Source organism: Cajanus cajan, chromosome 8, assembly GCF_000230855.2.
Source record: "Cajanus cajan strain Asha chromosome 8, NIPB_CcT2T_4, whole genome shotgun sequence".
Classification (NCBI taxonomy): Eukaryota; Viridiplantae; Streptophyta; class Magnoliopsida; order Fabales; family Fabaceae; genus Cajanus; species Cajanus cajan.
Window position 1 is genome coordinate 233,852 of NC_138524.1, and position 21,400 is coordinate 255,251.

At 34.1% G+C, this 21,400-nt stretch overlaps 2 protein-coding genes across 4 annotated transcripts; one reads left to right on the forward strand and one right to left on the reverse strand.

The window, feature by feature from the left end:
• Positions 1–1,155: 1,155 nt before the first annotated feature.
• On the reverse strand, positions 1,156–16,932 carry ATSAC1 (Phosphoinositide phosphatase family protein). 3 transcript variants are annotated; one of them, XM_020358705.3, is made up of 17 exons: positions 16,712–16,930; positions 16,433–16,637; positions 16,164–16,329; positions 15,857–16,082; positions 14,255–14,331; positions 11,694–11,726; positions 10,194–10,381; positions 9,985–10,082; positions 8,443–8,576; positions 8,197–8,328; positions 5,924–6,305; positions 5,681–5,802; positions 5,381–5,491; positions 4,967–5,179; positions 3,634–3,813; positions 2,877–2,988; positions 1,156–1,643 (listed from the first exon to the last, which is right to left on the reverse strand). In XM_020358705.3, exons 1-17 carry the CDS (start codon positions 16,850–16,852, stop codon positions 1,395–1,397), a joined length of 2,769 nt encoding a protein of 922 aa, XP_020214294.1. In that variant the 5' UTR covers positions 16,853–16,930; the 3' UTR covers positions 1,156–1,394. The 3 variants fall into 3 exon arrangements, with proteins under 3 accessions (XP_020214294.1, XP_020214296.1, XP_020214295.1); XM_020358707.3 differs by lacking the exon at positions 5,381–5,491 and having other exon boundaries at positions 16,712–16,932; XM_020358706.2 differs by lacking the exon at positions 11,694–11,726.
• A 132-nt stretch (positions 16,933–17,064) lies between these two features.
• Positions 17,065–18,981, forward strand: LOC109798432 (Tetratricopeptide repeat (TPR)-like superfamily protein). The gene is given in 2 exon segments (XM_020358708.3): positions 17,065–18,604; positions 18,607–18,981. Coding segments are annotated over 2 exon segments (1,413 nt in total). The 5' UTR covers positions 17,065–17,229; the 3' UTR covers positions 18,645–18,981.
• Positions 18,982–21,400: the final 2,419 nt, after the last annotated feature.

The following is a 21,400-nucleotide window of genomic DNA, read 5'->3' on the forward strand; positions in this document are numbered from 1 at the left end:
TCTTGTTTGTTTTATTCGAATAAACATGTTATTTATTTGAATGCAATCAAAGAAAAATATTATTGGAATTATTATTTATTGTTACTTACTCAAATAAAACAACTTCCTAAAGGTTATTTTATTAAATAAGCATGTTGTTTATTTGAATAAACAACTATTTTGGTATATTTATTTGATTGTATTCAAATAACATGCATATTATTCAAATGCAATAAATAAATGTTTTGTTTATTCAAATAAATAATAAATAAAAATTTTAAAAAAATTACTCATAATATAGAAGGATAAAATTATAGTTTTTTAATTATTTTTTTTTCTTTTCATCGATTCAAACTAAACTTTATAATATTATTTCTCTTTTATTTCTTACTTATTTCTCTCAAACTAATTAACTTTAGTTTCACCTTATTTCTATCTATCTACTTATGTCTCTTTCTTCTATTATTTTTTTATTATCATATTTCTTATTTATTTCTCTCCTCACAATCAAACATTTAGTCAATTATGATAGCCAAGAGTGCTCAAATTAATTGAAACAACTCAATTAAAACCAAGCCAAAAAAAAGGAAAAGGAAAAGAAAAGAAAATATTAATTAATTTGCAAATATTTAGATCTAAATTTGAAAATCGATCAAGCTCAAACAAAAATGAAATTAACTGAATTTCTATATAAAAAATTATATTTTTATTTATAAGCATGTATAAATGAAATATATCATATAGGTATATTTGATTTCCTCGAGTTAATGACATTCCTTCAAATTGTAAAACAATAGAAATACTATTTTAATCATTTTTGTCATACATCTTAGAAACAACATAATTTATATAATTATTAATATTAAAAAAATCAAGTAAACAAAAATAAATAAATAAATAAATAAAAATGAAACAAATCTAATATATGCTTCCTTTAGATTTTTTGGTATAAAAAAAATTCAACATTCGTTTAGTGGCGTAATATTTTAATTTTGATCTCTAAAAAAATATTTTTTAATCCTTGCAATTTTAAATCTTTTGGCTTTAATCCATACTATCAATGCCAAAACATTTACCCTTCAAAGACTGGCTGATCATTAGAACCAATGTCTATACCATGGATCAAAACTTAAATAGAATAAAATTGAAAGAAAAAATAACTAAATAGAGTGAAAATTATAGGAAACAAAACCTAAACCTGTGAAACTATAAGACCAAAAATTACACTTCTAGTTTGGGAACTAATTAGGACAAACTATAGAGAACAAAATGTACTTAAATTAAATATACAAAAAAAAAAAATCTAAAGCCCGACGATTGATATGAATATTGACAATGACTTTTGTATACGAATCAACGAGTTAAAATTGTACAGAAATATATGTTCAAATTATACATGCCAAAACAATGACCCATCATAACCTAGGTACTTTTTCTTCCCCAGTTAACCATCTCGTCAGCCAGCTGGGATCATCAGCAAAGAATTTACAAGACATGGGAATGATCCCGAGGTCAGAACCGACTTGGTCATACTCCTTTAGAGCTGCTTCCATTTCGGCTGCAACAGTAGCATCATTAACAATTTCATATGAACTTGTGCTTAAAGCACCTGCGTAGTGTTGCTCCCTCTCGGGGTCATTTTGGAAAAGTTCCAAGGCAGGTCCCTGCATATGCCAAGGACGATGTGGGTAAAAACTACATTTTGGCAGCAATACATGCACAAGAATAACACAGGACACCCTAGATGTTCTTTTATCTGCTCCATTTCATATATATTTGTTTTACTTTATATATTTCTTGCATATTGGGTTACACAACTAGAACTTGACGAGAGTCAGACCTTGGATGCCACCGGTCCACAACACCAAGAAGATCCATCACAACTCTGTTTTTCGGGAGGTTGGGGGGTGGGATTATATAAATTTATTTTCAATACCAAACTAAAAAGGGAATTCTTAAAAGAACATTCATGTGACTGTACAGTATACAATAACTTCACTAAATAGGTTGGTCAGTAACAATTTTTTTTTTTGCCCCAAAAAAGATGAAGACAACTAATGCGCCCACAACTGGGCCTCCAGTTAATGTCTACAAGAGAAAGAAGAAAAGGAATGCGGCGTAATTGGGAATAGGAATTGTTTTTGTGGGGCAGTGGAGGCTTCTAACAGAAAGGACAGTTGTCATAAGAGCATTGTAAGCAACAGAGACAGAGTCGGCCAAACCATAAGGCAAATAAAATCGTTGTTTTGAGTTCCCTTCAAAAAAGAATTTTTTTACATTAATATTTATATGATTTTTCAAGACTTATAACTCAAAAGTTACTTTTTATATTGTTAAAAAGTCACTCTAAAAGGTATATCTCTAAAAGATACACAAATATAATTATTTTGAAAGACTCATGTCTAAAACATTTTTATTTTTTTATTAAAAGATATTATTAATTAAAAAAAAAAAACCTACTTTAAAATTTCTTTTAAGCCTATCAATATGTTGAGCTGGTCCTAATAAGCAAAGATGTATGGAATCATGCAAAGGAGCGTGGGTGTGAAGGGGAGGGGGGTTAAAAGGTGTGTCATTATATTTTGTCATTCTGGGTGACGTTTGCCATTGGGCAGAGTGGTCTCTCTTATCAGAATATTTCTTTCTTTTACAGTTTCCACAATTTTATGCTCATATCCATTGTAATCAAAGCTCAGTTCTCCGAGTTCTCTATATTATTTCAATACAAGTTTCAGTCCCTATTAGAAACCTAACATACCAATCAAGTTAAAGTTAAGTAGAGGTCTGTACCTCTATTACATCGCTTTGTTTGACAAAAGCAATGGTTAGCTCTTCATACAACAAGTCAAGATTCAAAGAAGTGTAAGCATGATCACTATTCACGTTAAAGTACATACCTGGCATAACTCGGCGTAATGTTTATATATCTCACTGCTTTCATCTTGATCACCAAGGAGACTACCTCCATACCAACCGTTGGCCTCGTTTGTTGAGGTCATTGTAAGGTACCTACAAAATTAAGAGTATAAAATGAGAATCATCTGTAAACAGAACAAACTAAAGGCATCAAATGAGAACAAAGAATGTGGGACTGTCTACAATGGTAATATGCCTCCAAACGGACAACACAGAATTCTCAACCAATGAATAATAGTTAGTAGGAATAAATTGATACTTTTGTTTTCAGTTACTTTTTGAGTATAGTAGATCCAAGACATGCACTTAACTTTTAAAGAAATTTCCTTCATGAATCATAATTTAAACCAACAAAGCGTTAGCCTACCCCACTTGGGTAGGTGAGATCTGCTACATGGATCACACGACATCGTTCTACTAAGATGGTTATTGCTGATTACAGAAAATTAACCAAGTTTAGAATTATATGTGGTCATAAAATAGTAACAGCTCAAATTCTCTACTTTACATATCAAATTCAAATGCACTAAGGTTGGTCTGTTAATCAGCATAGCTCAATTCTGTCTAAAGATTCAACAAATCACAATGCCCCATGTAAAAATATAAATGGGTTAGTGGTGACCAAGAGTGCAAATGTTTGCCAATAGGAAAATGACCAAATGGGATACTGAACATCAAAGGGTAAAATGGAAGGTCCATCAAAGTTTTGCAAGGATGATGCCCTTTTTAGATACATACCTTTGGAAAACGTCCTCTTCATTCATATCATTGCCCGAGGATAGCCAATTCAAGTCACAAAAGCCATTAGCATGAGATCCTTCAACATCAGTTTCACGAGAAGCAACTTTTGAAGCAGAGGAACCCTCTTCATACTTTCTCTGGCCGAAAAGCCAATTTGGGCTTTTGAGCTGTATCTCACTGCGAATCAACAGACAATAAGTGACTGAACAAAATCATCTCAAATTACCAAGAGCACAGAATAGCTTTTGCTTCTCTCACTAGTCAGACACTCTGCCCACTATTTCCCATCCAAATGAGAATTTAAATGATTAGGGAAGAAGGGGACCAACACATCAACCAAGTTTAAGCAAGTAAGGTTAGAAATGAATTGGATCGAGTTGATACCAAGCTCAACTCGACTCGAAGCTTGACTTGCATTTGATATGATTTTTGTTTACAATTTAAACTCAACTCAATTCAAGCTCATGAACAGTTTAAGTTCAGCTCGTTAGCTCGATTCAATTTAAAAATATATTTTACATATTTTTATTTATTGCATATAAAAATTAAATTAATAAGAAATTAATTATACAAGTTTAATAATATATATATATATATATATAAGCTAAATTACAAATTTTGCTCACAGAATTTTTGTGCAAATCTTGCCCTTAGAAAAACAATCACAATTAAGACAATTTTGTGACAACTCCTTTAAAATGCCACAATTTTCTTCATGGAGGCATAATTCGTGATATTTTGTATATAAGGGGGCGAATTTGCAAAATTGTGAAACTTTAAAGCAAAAAAGTGCAACTAAGTATAAGACTGGTTCAAACAATTTTGGAAGCAACGAATTTACATTGACCTAAAAATGGAGTTTCTAACAGGTAAAAGAGATTCTCTTCTACCATACTAACAATGGTACTGATTAATGGCTTGTCTGTATGAGATGTTGTTCAACGTAAGAGTTGAGCAAAAGGAATAATAAACTTCTGTAAATGCTACTGAAAATTGTGAAAAGTGCATTGAGAATCCAACTTTTTCCCTATTTGTGTCAGTTAAAATCTTAACCAGTGTTGGTTAAAATCTTAACCAAACACACTGTAAGCTTCTCAAAATTACAAAAATGTAATAGGCAAGCGGAAAGCAATCAAAGAAAAACCGTCAGTGAAGCAAGTGTTAAGAAGCAAAGCTACAGGAACATGGTTTTATAATGGAATGGCAGGAAAAATTCTAGTATTTACATATGCACATAAAAAATAATGAGAAAAATGGCAGCAATGTATTAAAGGAGAATAACACTGAGAAGTAAAATCATTAAACAGAAATTCATAGCAAGAGAAATTACGCTGCATCAGGTGCTACACCACTGTTTCCAGAACCCCCACCTGGTCTTTGATCAGGTTCACAGCATAGTCTTACATTTTTAATTGTACTACAGGTTTTTTCAATTAATTTGTCAAATGATGTCAACTTTATGCGTGAGAAGTCTTCTCTGCAAGCTGGTATAGGGGTGAATACTGTTCCACCTCTTCCAGAAGGCTTGAGATTTGGTTCAGAACTGCAATATTCAGAAAGAAATGGAAGATTGATAGGTAAAATAAACAATAAATATATGTACACAAAGAGAGAGAGAGAGAGAGAGACAGAGAGAGAGAGACAGAGAGAGAGAGAAAACCAATGCCAACTGTAATATACATAGAAGCAGGTCAGTGATGGATTTTAAATTTTAATACCAGTCTTATTAACTAGGAGGACTCACCACCTCTCAGGAATTAGATCATCCCCAATCCCAGAAACATGGAGATAATAATCTGAATCCAACTCCCAGAGAGCAGGTTTCCCTTCCTGTGGTTGGAAGTAACCTAAAAATCTGGCAATAAAACAACGATTTAAATATTTAAAAATTACTTATTATTTATTCAGGACTGGAGCAATTAAGGGAGAGTATTTGAACATTAGAAACCTAAAATATATTAAATCTTACTAAAAATGAACTGTAAATTCCATCTAGGAAAGGACAATAAAACTATTAAGATAAAATAGGTGGAAGGAATAATACAAGTTTATTGCATCTTGTTTTTCACCATCTGTGTAAGCATTGCTATAGTATCGTTTTATGGATTTTAAAAACTCTCTTGATTGTGTTGTTGCTTTCCACTTTCCCTGCCTCTCTGGAAATACCTGTTGTTCACCAAAATATATATACATATATCACAATAACACCAGAAAAGACACAAATAAGCAGAATAGATATTTTTCCAGCAGATTAGATAAATTTAGAATCCCATTAAATATGTCATACAGTATTGTGAGCTGCAGAACCACCATACTGCTGGGCAAGAGCATCTCCCATACTTTGATACATGTCCATTAGAGCTGCAGCAATACTACTATAAGGATCCACTTTTGGCATGTCAGTCAAACCCATTGCATGGAGCTGGCGCCCTAAAGCTTGAAGACCATATGCATACTGGGCAACATTTGTACGGTCCAAGCAGTCAATGCAGTTGGTACGGAGAACTCCACTTTGAAAATGTGGTGCATCACTACTAAAATTATCTTTTGTATTCTGATGGTTCATGTCAGTCTCTCTGTCTCGATTAACCACAGAATTTAGCATTTCATTACTGTTCCCAATCCTCAGATCTCCAGAACTAGCTCTCAGATCTCTTAGTGAAGTATCCCTATAAAAATACATAACAAGTTGAAAATATAAATAGAACTTCCTTTCACTAAAGCAACATTTTGCACTTTTACAACTATAAACTAAAACTGCAAGAAATGTTCAGTAAAGTTAAGAATCACCCAGAAATAACACTGGAATCAACAAACAACAATCACAGCTTATCTGACTAGGTGTGACCAGCTGCTAGTCTATATTGATCAAAATTGATGTCATTCTCCTCCATAATAATAATAATAATAATAATAATAATAAATATAATAATAACAATAATAACAATAATAATAATAATAAACCGTTCAGAGTTAGGCCTTTTCAATGCATTATCATCACGTTGTCATAGGTCTTCCTCTAATCTTTTTTATTAAATTAACTTCTATTTGATTTGCCATGAACCATCTTAAAAGCTTAAATTAAATTGTTAGGCTAAGACACAAAAATGATTGTCACATCTTTACCACACCCCTCAAACAAAAAGCTTTTTGGACTCGAAGAGTGCACAATGTACAGAGCCTGTCTTGAAATTCAATTTTTTTTACTTCAAGAATAAGGGTGAGAGGGATATAACTCTTGATCATAGAGACTCTAATACCATTTCATGCACTAACTATCCCAAAATCTCAAGTTAGGTGAAGACACAAATGATTTTATATTACATCTCTAATATTCTCCATTTTGCTCATTGGAGCCTTTATTGGTATTGTTACCACCACAAATGCTGTTACCTTACCACCATTACCACCATCAAAATAAAATATTCAATGAATTATTTGTGCATTTAATTTTAAAGTTATGGCAACAATATAATGTGTTTTTCTAAAATATAAATCATACATCTAATCAAAATATAGACTTAAATGTAGGATTACAATTTTATTTTATAATATTTGTGCAATCCAAATATAACACCAGAATCAAATTACAGTTTTAAACTACAATTTTTTACCAAATGGAGCCTAGGCTTAAGAGCCCTTAGAGCAGAGATAACATGGATATTTGACTACTGGTATGATGTTATTATTTTTTGGGTAGCATCGATACTAAGACCTAGCTTTCCATTGTTGTCAGCAATCATCATTATTCATTACAGACCAAGTCAAGTTTTCCCAAAATAATCTAAAACTGAAGAAAAACAAACAAAAAGACAAATACATCACCCAAAGCAATCTTCTGGTTCAAATTCCAAAAATAGAAAATACAGGAAAGCATTAGAAGTATAAGATAAGATTAAAAAAAAATTAAACAAAAAGATATGAACTTATTCATTTATGAATTTAATGGAGACTTCTAGTTCTATATCCCTTAACTGTGGAAAGAGCATATATAACAGAGAGGGCTCTACAGCAGCAGGTGGTCAAAGTCAACCTCATAACAGAAGTTATGAGGGGGGAAAACGTCACATACTGATAGAATCTACTGGTATTGAAAGAGAAAATTGAAGGAATGAACAGAGCAAAAAATGTCTGCAAGTATATTATTGGTCCCCTTCCTGAACCACACTATCATCCAATCGATTCAGTACACTAGGCAAATTCGAGAATGCCCGCTCTCCCAAATTACAATATTATTCCACACCCCCTCTCCCCTTACGTTCTCCTATTTATACAATATCCCCGTCCCTACAGCCTGTTATCAGTTAGTTATTAAAAATAACTAACTGCCTCCCTTTCCCCTCCTCACATATACCCGTTTAACCACGGGTCTCCTATCACATACCCCTGCATTTTTCAAATCGTTGCTTTTTTGCATACAAAGGGCATGGTTAGATAAACACTGGTTATTAAAGAAGTATATTTTTCAAGTTAAGAGTTATGATTCAACTATAACTAGCATTAAAAATAAGAAAAAGACTGTATTGAATGTTAAGTAACAATTTCAATGATGGACCATACCTCCCTGTACTCGTTCGATTGCTCTTGTTGGCCCTCTTTATGATACTGGGTTTACCACTGTAGTAAAAACCAGTTAAATCAAGCGCTTCACTTGCTACAGCTCCTAAAACTGCCAAAACATTGGCAGACTTGCTTTGAAAATGGCATAGAAGAATAGAGAATAATCAGATTTAAATTGAAATGCAGGAAAAGGAAAATGAAGAGACTGCTACTGTGAGACAAAAAGATAAAGCATAATATGCTTACCTCTTTGCAAACTTGTGAAAGTCCCATTGAATAAATGTAAGATGGTTCTCGACTGGTAGAATTTGGTTTAGATACCCAACAGCGCTTGCAAATTCACGCCTAAGCATCATTTCTCGAGGTCGTTTCTCAACTGTCTGCATTTCATCATTTAAGTGAGCTACAAGTATAAATTATGTTCTTTTTATAAAAGAAGCAACTCATTAATGCAAAGAGAAAAAAAATTAGAAAGAGTTGGGAGGATGATGAATACTCCTTCAGGAAAGAGCAAAATGCAAAACAACATAGGAAAAAAAACAATCTGATAAACTAGGGGCCAATAGGATTTCAGTTCTCTATTACTAAAGGAAGTATGCTAAAAATTGTAATATTAGGGGCTGATGATAGTACTCTGCAACAAAACATCTCTATAATAAATTTCAACAAATTTGATAGACCATATGACAAAGATACAATGCACAAACATGAAACACCACCTACATTAGATCCAGATTTACCATCACCTCTTGGCATATGGTCTGGCTGTAGAGAAAGAATACAGAATGGAGATGTAGCAGAGACCATGCCAACATAGGCACTTGATAATTTTTGTACCCACTGCTCAAGTCTGATCAAAAGGAGAAAACAAGCCCCCAAATAAACTCAAGAAAGTCCAATGAATAGAATGCTCCCGGTGGTGTTGAAAACCGGCCAATGGACAGGATGATGTATGGCTCTTGCATGCTAGATGAAGGAAATTCAAAAGGTGGAGTGTGGCAGCTTTTTCAGTGATCAGACTTTAGGTTCTGGCTAAAAATGTTCTGGGGATGTGACAGATGAACCAAGTCCAAGGAGACATGGACTTGGAATTGAGATTTTAACCTAAACAGAGGCTGCCCTAATGTGTGCAGCAGAGGTGGGATTAACCCACTCAGATAACAATTTGAGATTTTACATTGGAATATTTGTATGAGTATTGAGACAGTTTGGGAGTGAAATAAGCACTAATCAGAGAAATATTTATACACATGCAGATTACATAGATAATAATTACAAAAAATTTACGAGAAAAAATCATGGGCTAATAATTTTCAAAAATTTACCTACATTACAAACTTACAATGCATCTAAGCTACTTGGTAAGTGGGATAATAATGAAATTATGTAGTTTTCAATAAAATAATTTATTGAAAGGAGCAGAATACAAGAGTAGGATCAAGGGTCCTCCTAGAAGAAAACAAAGGAAAAAGGCAAATTATAAGCATTAGCATGAAGAAACAAAAAAATAATTCTATCCTAAAGAGGTTTCACAGCTAAAGACTGTTGGAAAAGAATTCTACCATGCTTGGCTGTGTATTAATCATTTCTTTTACATCATTGGTTGTTTCCATTTATAATTAGATGTTATGAAGGAGGAAAAGGTGCTAGATTGAAATTTAGATTTCCAATGGGAAGTCATATAGACAGAAGCAAGTTCCCTTGCTAAAGAAAAAAGGAATGAAATCAAATAACATACAAATTGATATTTGTTATTTCAGCACCAACAATTTTTATTTGAGTAATTACCTTAATCAAATTAAGAACAATAATTGGATTGCCATATCTCTTAGCAAGGTCTTCAAAATGCAATTTTGTTGCTTGGTATGTTGGATCATACCTCTGCACTGGAAGTCGAAACAGGGGGGGGGAGGTCAAAAGAGGGCTAGATGTATTAGATGTATTATAACAGCATAAAATTTAACAATGAACAGGATAAATATTAATTATTTTCATACAAATTATGTCAGGCTTAGGGCTAAATCTTGATGCTTCTTGTGACCAGAAAAGTGGTATTGATCCACGCATTTGCACAACTGAACTCATTTTGCCCTTGCAAGAGCCAGCTTCTTCATCAAGGACAATCTGCTCTGTCTCAACATCATTAGCAACCCTCCCCCGATCATTCACTCCCCTTTTCAAGTAACTGCAGAAACAAATCATGACAAAGAAAATTAATCTAACCATTAATATTATAGCCAGTCAGATAGACAGAGTGTAAAATCAAATACCATTGCAAAATACAGATAATTCATGATATCGAAGAATATTTCATGTTTAATGACTGCTATATATTCCAATTCAACCAGCATAAATATGATAACAAATATGACTGCTAAATATGAAGAAAACAAACATCAACAAGCAAATGTTCAACCAATAGTGTACAATGGACTACTATCTGCTCTAGATGATAGGCCACAAAAGCAAAAACTTTTGTCCAGAAACCAGTGTAAAATGTAAAATCAACTATCCTACAGAACATAACACTTGAGAAATGAGAACAATTAAAATATGATAACAAATTATATTTTAGGAGCAACTTATTTAATATAGAGTAGAAGTCTCCCCTGCCATAATAGTAATGATAAGCTCTATAAAAATTGAAAAACAATCCAGTGCCACATAACTCATCACATTAGAGATTCTTTGCAAAGCATATAAGCACGCCAACAAATATGATACTAAATACTAATCATTACATTAAATGACATCAAACAATGCAAAGCCTACACCTTTTTTACAAAGTGCAAATAACTGAAATTTGGTAAACAAGTTGGAAACAATGGGCTACCAAGAAAAAATACAAAACTAAAGAATGAAACCTACATGTACTAAAAGAAGGAAAATGTGAAACACAAAAATAATAGTTTACCTAATTATTTCAAAAAAGCACATTTACCCAGCAAGGAACATATTGAGATAATTTTTTTTTAGAGAAATGAACTCATTTCTTTTCCAGACCAATTCAACATTACATAGGATAAATAAAGAGCAATATGCATGTTCCTTTAAAACAAGCAGTTATGATCAACAGATCAAGGTAATGGAAAGGAGCATGAGACTAATCAAAAGAGGAAGGAAGAGAACAGTCGTGTAATATGTATCATGAGAGAGGAGTGAAAAGGAGAAAAATAAAACATACACGAGTTCAGGCAATGACTGAGTTGGCATCAGATAAAGGCAGTCTCAAACACAATATTTTAGAGTAACTAGGAATGCGGAACATAAAGGAAAAACAGGGACATTTAAATGAGAGAGGGACAGAGATAAGAAACAAGAGCAAAGAATCATGAAAGAAAAAAAAATACTAAGAGAATTCTCTCAGGAAGAAAGAGAGACAGAGATCATAATGTGGCTAATGTGAATGAGGAGCAAAGCAAATCTTCCCAAACTCTCCAATAAAGGATAACCTTATAGAGGAGGTATCCATTGCAAAGAGCAAATAAGAGGCTAACCTGGTTTTTAGCTCCTCCTCCTTCAATCCTTCCCTGGACAAATCACAGCAAATAATTTCCTATGGGGGTAAAACTTACTGTATAAAGTCTTTATACTAACCAAAAAGTTGAGTTTGAAAGACACAAATTTAATTTGTCACTCAGAACATGACATATGCAGAGAAGAATGTTTATACAAATTGTACATAGAAGTAGCACACGCGTGCAATGAATTTGAGGATGTAGATGCTCTGACATCGAGGCTAAAAGCCCATAAAAAGTACAACCTACCACAAACTGCCTTCATGTGATGAGATATAATTGATTAAACTCCACATACATATAAAATGATATACAAGAAATTTTCATCTCTATGGCATGATAAAATCAATTAATGTAATCCATGGAGAATCTATTATACACAAGCAGATTTATTTTTACAGTCTTTGCATAAATCCTTTAATGGTCCTCATAGCAAGACCCCTTGATCCCTATTTTTACAGCTTTTCCTCAAACTGATTGTCCTCCATATATGCATGTGATGGTCCAATTTCCAGGTTTTAACACTTTAGAAGTCAAACTTCTTTTAAAACTTTCATGTTTTTAGAAATCTAACTAGAAATTTTTTATTCTATTCATTTTTTGCAATCATTTGGATAGAAGAGCATAAACACCAGACTGAATTATACAGTTTTCTCATCCGCTAGTTGCTTTTGGATTCGATTAACAACTTTTGTCATATTCAGACTGAATTATACAGTTTTCTATTCTATTCATTTTTTGCAATCATTTTTTATTCCCTACAAGTCATTTTTTGTTTTGGATTCTATTAACCACTTTTGTCATATTCAGACTGAATTATACAGTTTTCTCATCCACTAGTTGCTTTATGCATTTGAAACTGCAACAATCATCAAATTGGGCAGTGTCTTCTGTCATGATGCAGGCTGATTGGATCAGACCAAGCAGACAAGAATAGTTAAATACACAATCAATAAGCATTGTGTTACAAGTAAACGCACATTATTCTAAGTTCAAGCCTAACAATATCTAACTGTAGTTAAAGAATGTTGAGCACAGACAAGATACCATGTGATGATTTCAAGTTGCAGGGGAGGGATGGATCCACTACAATTTCCAGCCAAACCTTGTCTAACTTGGCCTAAGTTAAGTGACTTCATAATGTTGTAAGCAGTGGTTCCAGGAAGCCACCTTTTCTTACTCATTGTAAAAAAATTTACTAGGGGACATGTCAACTTGAAGGGAGGACAGATCAGTTATTTCCAGTGAAGCCCAGAAAAAAACCAAAACACCAAAGGCTGTTGCACTGTTCCATGAATGTTTATATTCTATTTTATGATGATTTGGTATAAATGTTTCGGCAAAAGTTATATAGCAATGACTTATGAACAGTTTCTGCAATTTTTCAATGGATTTGGCTGGACTAGAATGCCAGTAATTCTTGTTGTATTTTTCCCGTTTTTGAACATTTCTTTATCCACCATATCATATATTCTCACTAATAAAAATTTCTTTATCTGTAGAAAAACTCCCAAATTTTAGAATTCCTCTGTACATTGGGACAACATTCCGACTGTTAAGAAACCTGTGATGTTTTGGGATACCATGAGTAATAAACTTCCAAAATCTGTCAACTTCAATGCTGATGAGGTTTCCAACAAATTTGGGTAATCCTTGGTAGCTTGAATGTTGAGAAGAAATTGTAAAATATGGATATCCCAATCCATTTGTAATTGGTGTGACAATTATATTAAAAAAATACGATCATCATTTTGACACAAGGCAACTTTATTGACAGCTGAGTATGACAAATTGAGCTAGATACAAGTGTTGTACTTGTATTTATCTTTAACTGTTGTATCATCGATGTAGTTCACTCCATCTTGTGGGACAAAGTTTGGTTATTGTTGATGCTGAATTAGGTAACTCATTTACATACGAGGGAATTTCTAAAAAAGAAAATTATCAATCCGAACAATCAATAAACACATTATAGGATTAAAAATATATTGGCTTGCACTCCATCAATTTGCACCCCAAATTTAGGATAGGACTAAGACTTGTACGGATACCTTACACCAGTACAATCTTGAAACATTAGAATATCCTCCCCTATCTAACAAAACACTTCAATAGCAGTTTATAGTATGGTTTGACATGGTCTCTAATGTTATTTTTTCCCTTTTGAGGTACAACCATCATCCATTCTATCAAGTCAACCTCAACCTCTATTATTTGCAGTTGACTAGTCATTCGAATCCCATACAAAGTTGCTTCGGTAATAAGATGAAAAATTGGAAATATTTTTAGTGTACCGGATAGTTCCATTAACCTTCAATCACAGAGAGTGAGAAAGAGGAGCGATCTTAAGTTAGCTATCATATATTTAAAAAAGAACATGGCTACAATTACAAATTTCCACTTCCAAGGATGAAATTGAAATATAATAATGAAAACTTAGAGAATACTTATGTAATTTAAATCATCACAATGATTTCGTGACATCTGAATCAATTGTATAATGAGTGAAATGTGAATGAAATAACAAAATAAAAACAGACCGTGTTCCTGCAAAATGTCTTGATCGTCTAGAAATCAAGGAAACACTGAAGTCCCTCCCAAAAATTGATAGACGAATCTGCCATTTTAAAATCCTAAATTAGTTATACAATGATAAATACTGTGGATAGTTAAACTAATTGACAGGACAACAAAATCACGTGATAAAAATGTGGGAAAAAGCAACGAAGCATATCTGTATGTCTATGTATCTAAATCTAAGTATGCATATAAAGAAACTAAATAATCATGTGGACCAATTATATTTCCAAAAGACAACAAATTAAATGAAATACTAAAATAGCTCTTTTGAGGCATAGCAGACCATTTCAATCAAAAGACACAATTGAATGACCTAAATTTCCCGATAGTTGCTGCATTATTGATTATTTCCCTTTCCTTCTTGCTTTGCACATTTTGAAGCATATATTATAACACTATAGCAGTACTTTCCCTATTTTATCTTTAATGGAATTCATATGTGAATCTAAAAATAAAATGGGACTTACAGGAAAACACCTTAATGAAAGCTAAAGACCAAATCCTGTTATTGACTGTATGAAGGGACAAACGTAATCAAGAAAGCCAGGGGTCTGTTTGGTTCCAACTTTTTTGTCTGTGTATTTTAAAAAATGACTTCAGAAGAATGGTTTGCAAATCAACATTCCTTAAAAATATGTTAGGGTGAATTATTTCATAAATAAGTTTTAAAGCAACAAAACATGTTTGCTTGACAAGTTTTATGATGATTCTCGGTTCTTCCAATTATCATCAACCACATGCCCGTCTCATCAACCAACAACATTTCTATTTTCAGCCCTCACTGTAATCCCAGCACTTGTCAGTAATTATTGAATTAAGGTAAATAATACAGGATCCTTAAATTCCGTCAAATTGATCCATACAGAAACAAGCTTTTACCAGGCCATTATTATATGATTAAGCAGTAACCCAAGCCACTGAATGCAGAAACGATTCAATGGTGGTGTGGTAAGGTATAGACTTAAAGAGATTGATGAATGAACAAACCTGAAAATAAAAATAGAAGAATTGCTGGCAAGGACTACAATTAATCTACCTACCTCATCCAAGTGATCAAACCAAGACAGGGAGAATGAAGCAATTTTCCACTGGCAATTTACCAAACTAGCATTGATTAAACTTCTTAATTACAATATGCCACTGGTCGTGAGCAGGAAAAATTTGAAGACAAATAAACCGTTCTTGGTTTGCAATTGTAAAAGGTGCATCTTGTTCACTTGTTATTTTTTTAAAAACTATACCCATGAAACATCAAATGTAAACACCTTATTCTTCAAGAAATATTATTTTTTGTTTTGTTTAAAGTCCTGTTGCAAACAGATTCCAAACATGCACCAAGAGGTCCCTGCTCCAAAGCTTGTCTCTCATTAAGATAAATAAGCTGATATTTTTTGTTATTTGAGTATTGATTATTGAACCCAACCACATGTTAATTCCATCCCAAGTTCCAACAATAGTAAAGTTCAGAAAATATTCATCTTGCTCTGATAAGAGTGTGTAAGCTTACATTTGACAAATAACAACTATCACCAATGACAGACGGCACAAAGGAAGTAACATACCTGCCTAAAATGACCATGAACTAAAGCTATGGTCCAAATGGTGTTATTGCATCTTGATCTGATTGTTTGCGTCAAATACGCATTCCAAACAAATATATTATCATATGACATCCCTCCTCCGTCTTGACAGGGCGAGACATTCTTTTGCAAACTTTGCATTATAGGGTAAGTGTAACTAAAGAAAAAATCCTTGGTCAAATCGACACTAGACAAAAGCTTTTTGTACCTGTAGTAAGAAGAGGTAATATTAATTGGTTTTGAAGTTGTTAGATGTGGCGTGGAAGTGGTGAGGTCAGGTCCGAATTACCTGAGCTCAGTCTTAGAGTGAGCTAAATCAGATTGAATAGAAACATGTGGAACGGTTATCAATTGGCTCTCCTTGATGCTATAGATTGCGTGGCCACAGATAGAACCAATTTGTCTGCGCTTAGTAACGAGAATCAAATAGTAGGACTCGAGAAACTTGATGCAACCTGGAAAAAAAAAAAAAAAAAAAAAAAAAGCAATGGAAGATATTATATATTATATCATGAATATGAATGCGTAATTGATGATATGATAGAGATAGTAACTAACCGGCAATTCCGAAAACTTTAGCGACGAAAGTGAGGCCACCAGTGGCCCTGTTACCTTCAGCAATCCGCTGAAGCAAGCTCTTGATTTCCTGGGGCGAATACAGCACAGGGTCTTGGCTGATATTCAGATCGGACGGCTCTGATCGATCGATTTTCAACACCCGGAAGAACCTCTTGTTTCGATCACTCCCTATCAGGTAAAACCTCTGCAATTCCATATGCTTACAATTATAATTAATTTTGGTAAAATACTTCATCAATTAATTAATTAATTAATTACCGCTCTGGTTTCGTAGAGTCTGAACTTCTCAAGGGCGTAAGAGTCGGGATCCAGTTCAGGATCATTGGAAGGGTGAACTTTGGCCGACGCAGACACAGACACAGACGTTGATCCCATATTCTTATTCCCCGATTTCGCCATTTCCTCTTTCTAAATCCAATCTTCGCATTCTCCACTATCCCATGCTTTCTTCTTCCAACTTTAAATACTCTTCCGCTACTACTGGCTGGGATTATCCCAAATAATAATATTTTTATATTTTTAATAAAATAACATTGTTAAAAAGGAAAATACCCGTTAGCCACTTAACACGGCACTGACCTGTGGAGCCGAGCCGAGCCGAGCCAGATTCGCTCTTATGCTATGCTAGTGGCGACCGGCAATACCCCTCTCTCTCTCTCTCTCTCTGCCAAACAAAATCATTGACCTCAAGTCCTCAACCCCCGTCACGCAGCGCCTATACCCTCTCCGCCTCCGTCTTCTCCTTCCTCGATCCTCATCCATTCCATCTTAACCCAATGTCACACTTTGTAAATTTTCGGCTTTTCTCACTTTTCCACACAGTCAAAACCCTTCCTTTCTCCACCCACCAAACGGGCACGGTTGATACCCTCTGCACCCATCTCCACCAAAGCAATGGCAGTTTTGAGAATTCATTGTCTAAGGTTAAGCCAAAACTCAACTCTCAATGTGTCATCCAAGTCCTCAACTCATGCCATCCCAAACAACCTCAATTGGGTGTCAGGTTTTTCGTTTGGGCTGGATTTCAATCGGGCTACAGGCACAGTGCTTACATGTACACGAAAGCTTGCAACTTGCTTGGGATTCGTCACAATCCCCACATTATTCGTGATGTCGTTCGCTCTTATGAGGCTGAAGGATGTTTAGTCACTGTCAACATGTTTAGGGAGGTGCTGAAGCTGTGTAAAGAAGCTCAGCTTGCTGATGTGGCTTTGTGGGTGTTGAGGAAGATGCAATACAGTTTCAACCTCCATGCTGACACTGTGATGTATAATGTGGTTATAAGGTTATGTTGCAAGAAGGGTGACATTCAAATGGCCGAGAAGTTAACGAGAGAGATGAGTTTTAATGGTCTTTGTCCTGATCTTATTACCTATATGGCAATAGTTGAGGGATTATGCCATGCAGGTCGATCTGAGGATGCTTACTCTGTGCTTAAGGTTATGAGAGTACATGGATGTTCGCCCAATTTGGTGATCTTATCGGCCATTTTAGACGGCATGTGTAGGTCTGGATCCATGGATAGGGCATTGGAGTTGCTGGATGAAATGGAGAAAGGTGGGGATTGTACTCCAAATGTTGTTACTTATACATCTGTGATTCAAAGTTTCTGTAAGAGAGGCCAGTGGACGGAAGCACTTGATATTCTAGATAGAATGAGAGCTTTAGGGTGCAATGCAAATCATGTCACTGTTTTTACTTTTGTTGAAAGCCTTTGTGCTGAGGGTCGTGTGGAAGAAGCTTATGAGTTGATGGATAAATTTGCGGTGGAACATGGTGTTTCGTATGGTGATTGCTACAGTTCACTTGTGATTTCTTTGATAAGGATTAAAAAGCTGGAGGAAGCAGAGAAGCTCTTCAAGGAAATGCTTGCTGGTGATGTCAAACTGGATACTTTGGCATCTAGCCTTTTGCTAAAGGAGCTCTCTGTGAAGGACAGGGTATTGGATGGATTCTACTTGCTTGAAGCAATTGAGAATAAGGGATGCTTGTCTTCCATTGACTCTGATATTTATTCTATTCTTTTAATTGGACTTTGTCAAAGAAGCCACCTGACGGAGGCCACAAAGCTGACCAAGATAATGCTCAAGAGGTCGGTTCTGCTACAACCTCCATACAAAGATGATGTAATCGATATCCTGTTAAAATCTGGACAAAAAGATCTTGTGAACCAGTTGATTGGCACACATAAGGGACTTTGATGATTAAATGTTTTTTGAAAGAGGTCACATCCATTGTTTAGCTGCTGCATCTGTTCATACGTTTGCATTGCATAACAGTAACAGTAAGGATTGGTTCTGTGATGTAGGCTGATACGTGGTTCATTTCTTCCCCTTGTAGGTGACTAGGTATTTGAGAACAATATGCTTGCCTGTATCTGTTTTGCTAAACGCATTATTCTCTAGATTCTGTTTAATAGTGATAAATTGTTAAACCCATTTTCCTTATACGAATTAATGGAACTTCTGTTCTTTGATGTACAAATGATAATGAGTCAAGAATAAAATGGCTGAAATATTTTTGTCCTATTTTGTCATGTATTTGAATACGATTGTTGCCATGATGCGGGCCTACTGACATACTGTTTCATGATTTGGTTTTCTTAGAAATGCGGAACATATAGGAAAAACAGGGACATTTAAATGAGAGAGGGACAGAGGTGAGAAACAAGAGTGAAGAATCATGAAATGAAATAAAAGAAACTAAGAGAGTTCTCTCAGGAAGAAATAGATCATTATGTGTCTAACAAGAATGAGGAACAAAGCAAGTCTTCCCAAACTCTCCAATAAAGGATAACCTTATAGAGGTATCCATGGCAAAGAGCAAATAAGAGGCTAACCTGGATTGTTGCTCCTCCTCCTTCAATCCTTCCCTGGACAAATCACAGCAAATAATTGCCTACGGGTGTAAAACTTACTGTAAAAACTGTCTATGCTATCCAAGAAGTTGAGTTTCAAAGACACAAATTTAATTCGTCCCTTGGAACATGATATATGCGGAGAAGAATGTTTATACAAATTGCATATTGAAGTAGCACATGCTTGTAATGAAATTGAGAATATACATGCTCATAGACATCAAGGCTAAAAGTCCATAAGTACAACCTATGTGTGATTTAGTTGATTAAATCAAATCATATTTATCAAGCACATACCTACCTTCATGTGCAGAGATTTAGTTGATTAAACTCCTTATACCAGCATATTTATGATTTTGGAAGAATCAAATTCTTATAAATTGACTCACAGGGAATTTCGAGCTTTATTGCATGATAAAATCAATTAATGTAATCCATGGAGAATCTATTATACACAAGCAAATTCATTTTTATTGTCTTTGCATAAATCCTTTAATAGTCCACACTGCAAGACCCCATGATCCCCTTTTACATCCTTAATATACATCAGCTTTTCCTCAACTTGATTGTCCTTCATCTGTGTATGGCGGTCCAATTTCCAGCTTTTGACACTTTGGAAGTCAAACGTCTTTTAAAACTTTCATATTTTAGAAATTAAAATGAAATCAAGAAATTCTTGATTCTATTCATTTGGATAGAAGATCATAAACAGCAGAAAACATAGATTTGCTACAGTTTGGAATTGTTTCCCTACAAGTCAGTTTTTGTTTTGAAAAGAAGCACCTCAAAGATCAATAATTTCTTATTTATACAAGTTGAACAACTTTTGTTATATTTTTAGATTGAATTATACAGTATTTTCATTAACTAGTTGCTTTATGTATTTGAAACTATAACAACCATCAAACTGAACAGTGCTTCTGTCGTGATGCAGACTGATTGGCATTAAACCTGACAAGAATAATTAAATACACAATCAATAAGCACTATGTTACAAGTAAACGTGCGTTGTTGTAAGTTCAAGCCTAATAGTATATAATTTTAAGCTTGAAGTGTAGTCAAAGATTGTTGAGCACAGACAAGAAAAACAAGTCATGATTTCCAGTGGCAGGGGAGAGATGGCCAAACCTTATCAAAGATGGGTCATGTTCACTTGACCCCATAATGTTGTAAGCAGTGGCTCGCTCCGCGAAGCCACCTTTTCTTTCTTATTGTAAAAATTTCAACTTGCAAGGGAGCACAGATGAGTAATTTGAAGTGAAGCTCAAAAAAAAAAAAAAATACCAAAGGCTTTCACATTGGTCCCTGAATGTTTAAAAAAAAAAATACCAAAGGCTTTCACACTGGTCCCTGAATGTTTATATTCTATTTTATGATGATTTGGTTTAATTGTTTTGGCAAAAGTTATATAGCAAGGAACGGTTTATGCAATCTTTGATGCATTTGGCTGTACAACACGCCATGATCTTTTGCTTGAACAGTTCCGTGTGCATATATCATCCAAGTGCTGAATTGAAATAGAAATAGAAATTCAACTTTGTCAGTATAAGATTATTGTTGCATACCACAGCCACAGTCGAAATCTTCCTCCAAATCTGTATATCTTGGTCTAATTTTCTTCCGAACCTAGTTAGACGTGCAAAATCTTATATTGGAAAGAAAACATGCTGCACTGGACCGTTTAACTTAAACCGATGGAAATTTTGGTAATGATAATCACAGTGACCAAAGCATGCACTCTCCTTTCAAGTTTTAAGGGATGTGAATTTCAGTTTCCACGTGATTTCAATGATTAAATAGGAATATCATGTAGCATTTTTTTAAAATATATACTAAGGCCGAAATAAAAAATAGTGAGTCAATATATCTTTTTTAATACGTTATACCTTCAAAATTAAAAAAAAAAATAAAAAATAAAAAAGTGTTCCTTTTTTAAACATTATTTTGGTTCATATATTTTTTCTAATTTTGATTCTTATAATTTTTTCATTCAATTTTAGTTTCTACTATTATTTGATGTGTCAAATCTCCGCCAAAATTGACGGACAAGACCTAATGATAAAATGTAAATTTAAAAAAAGATTAGTTTC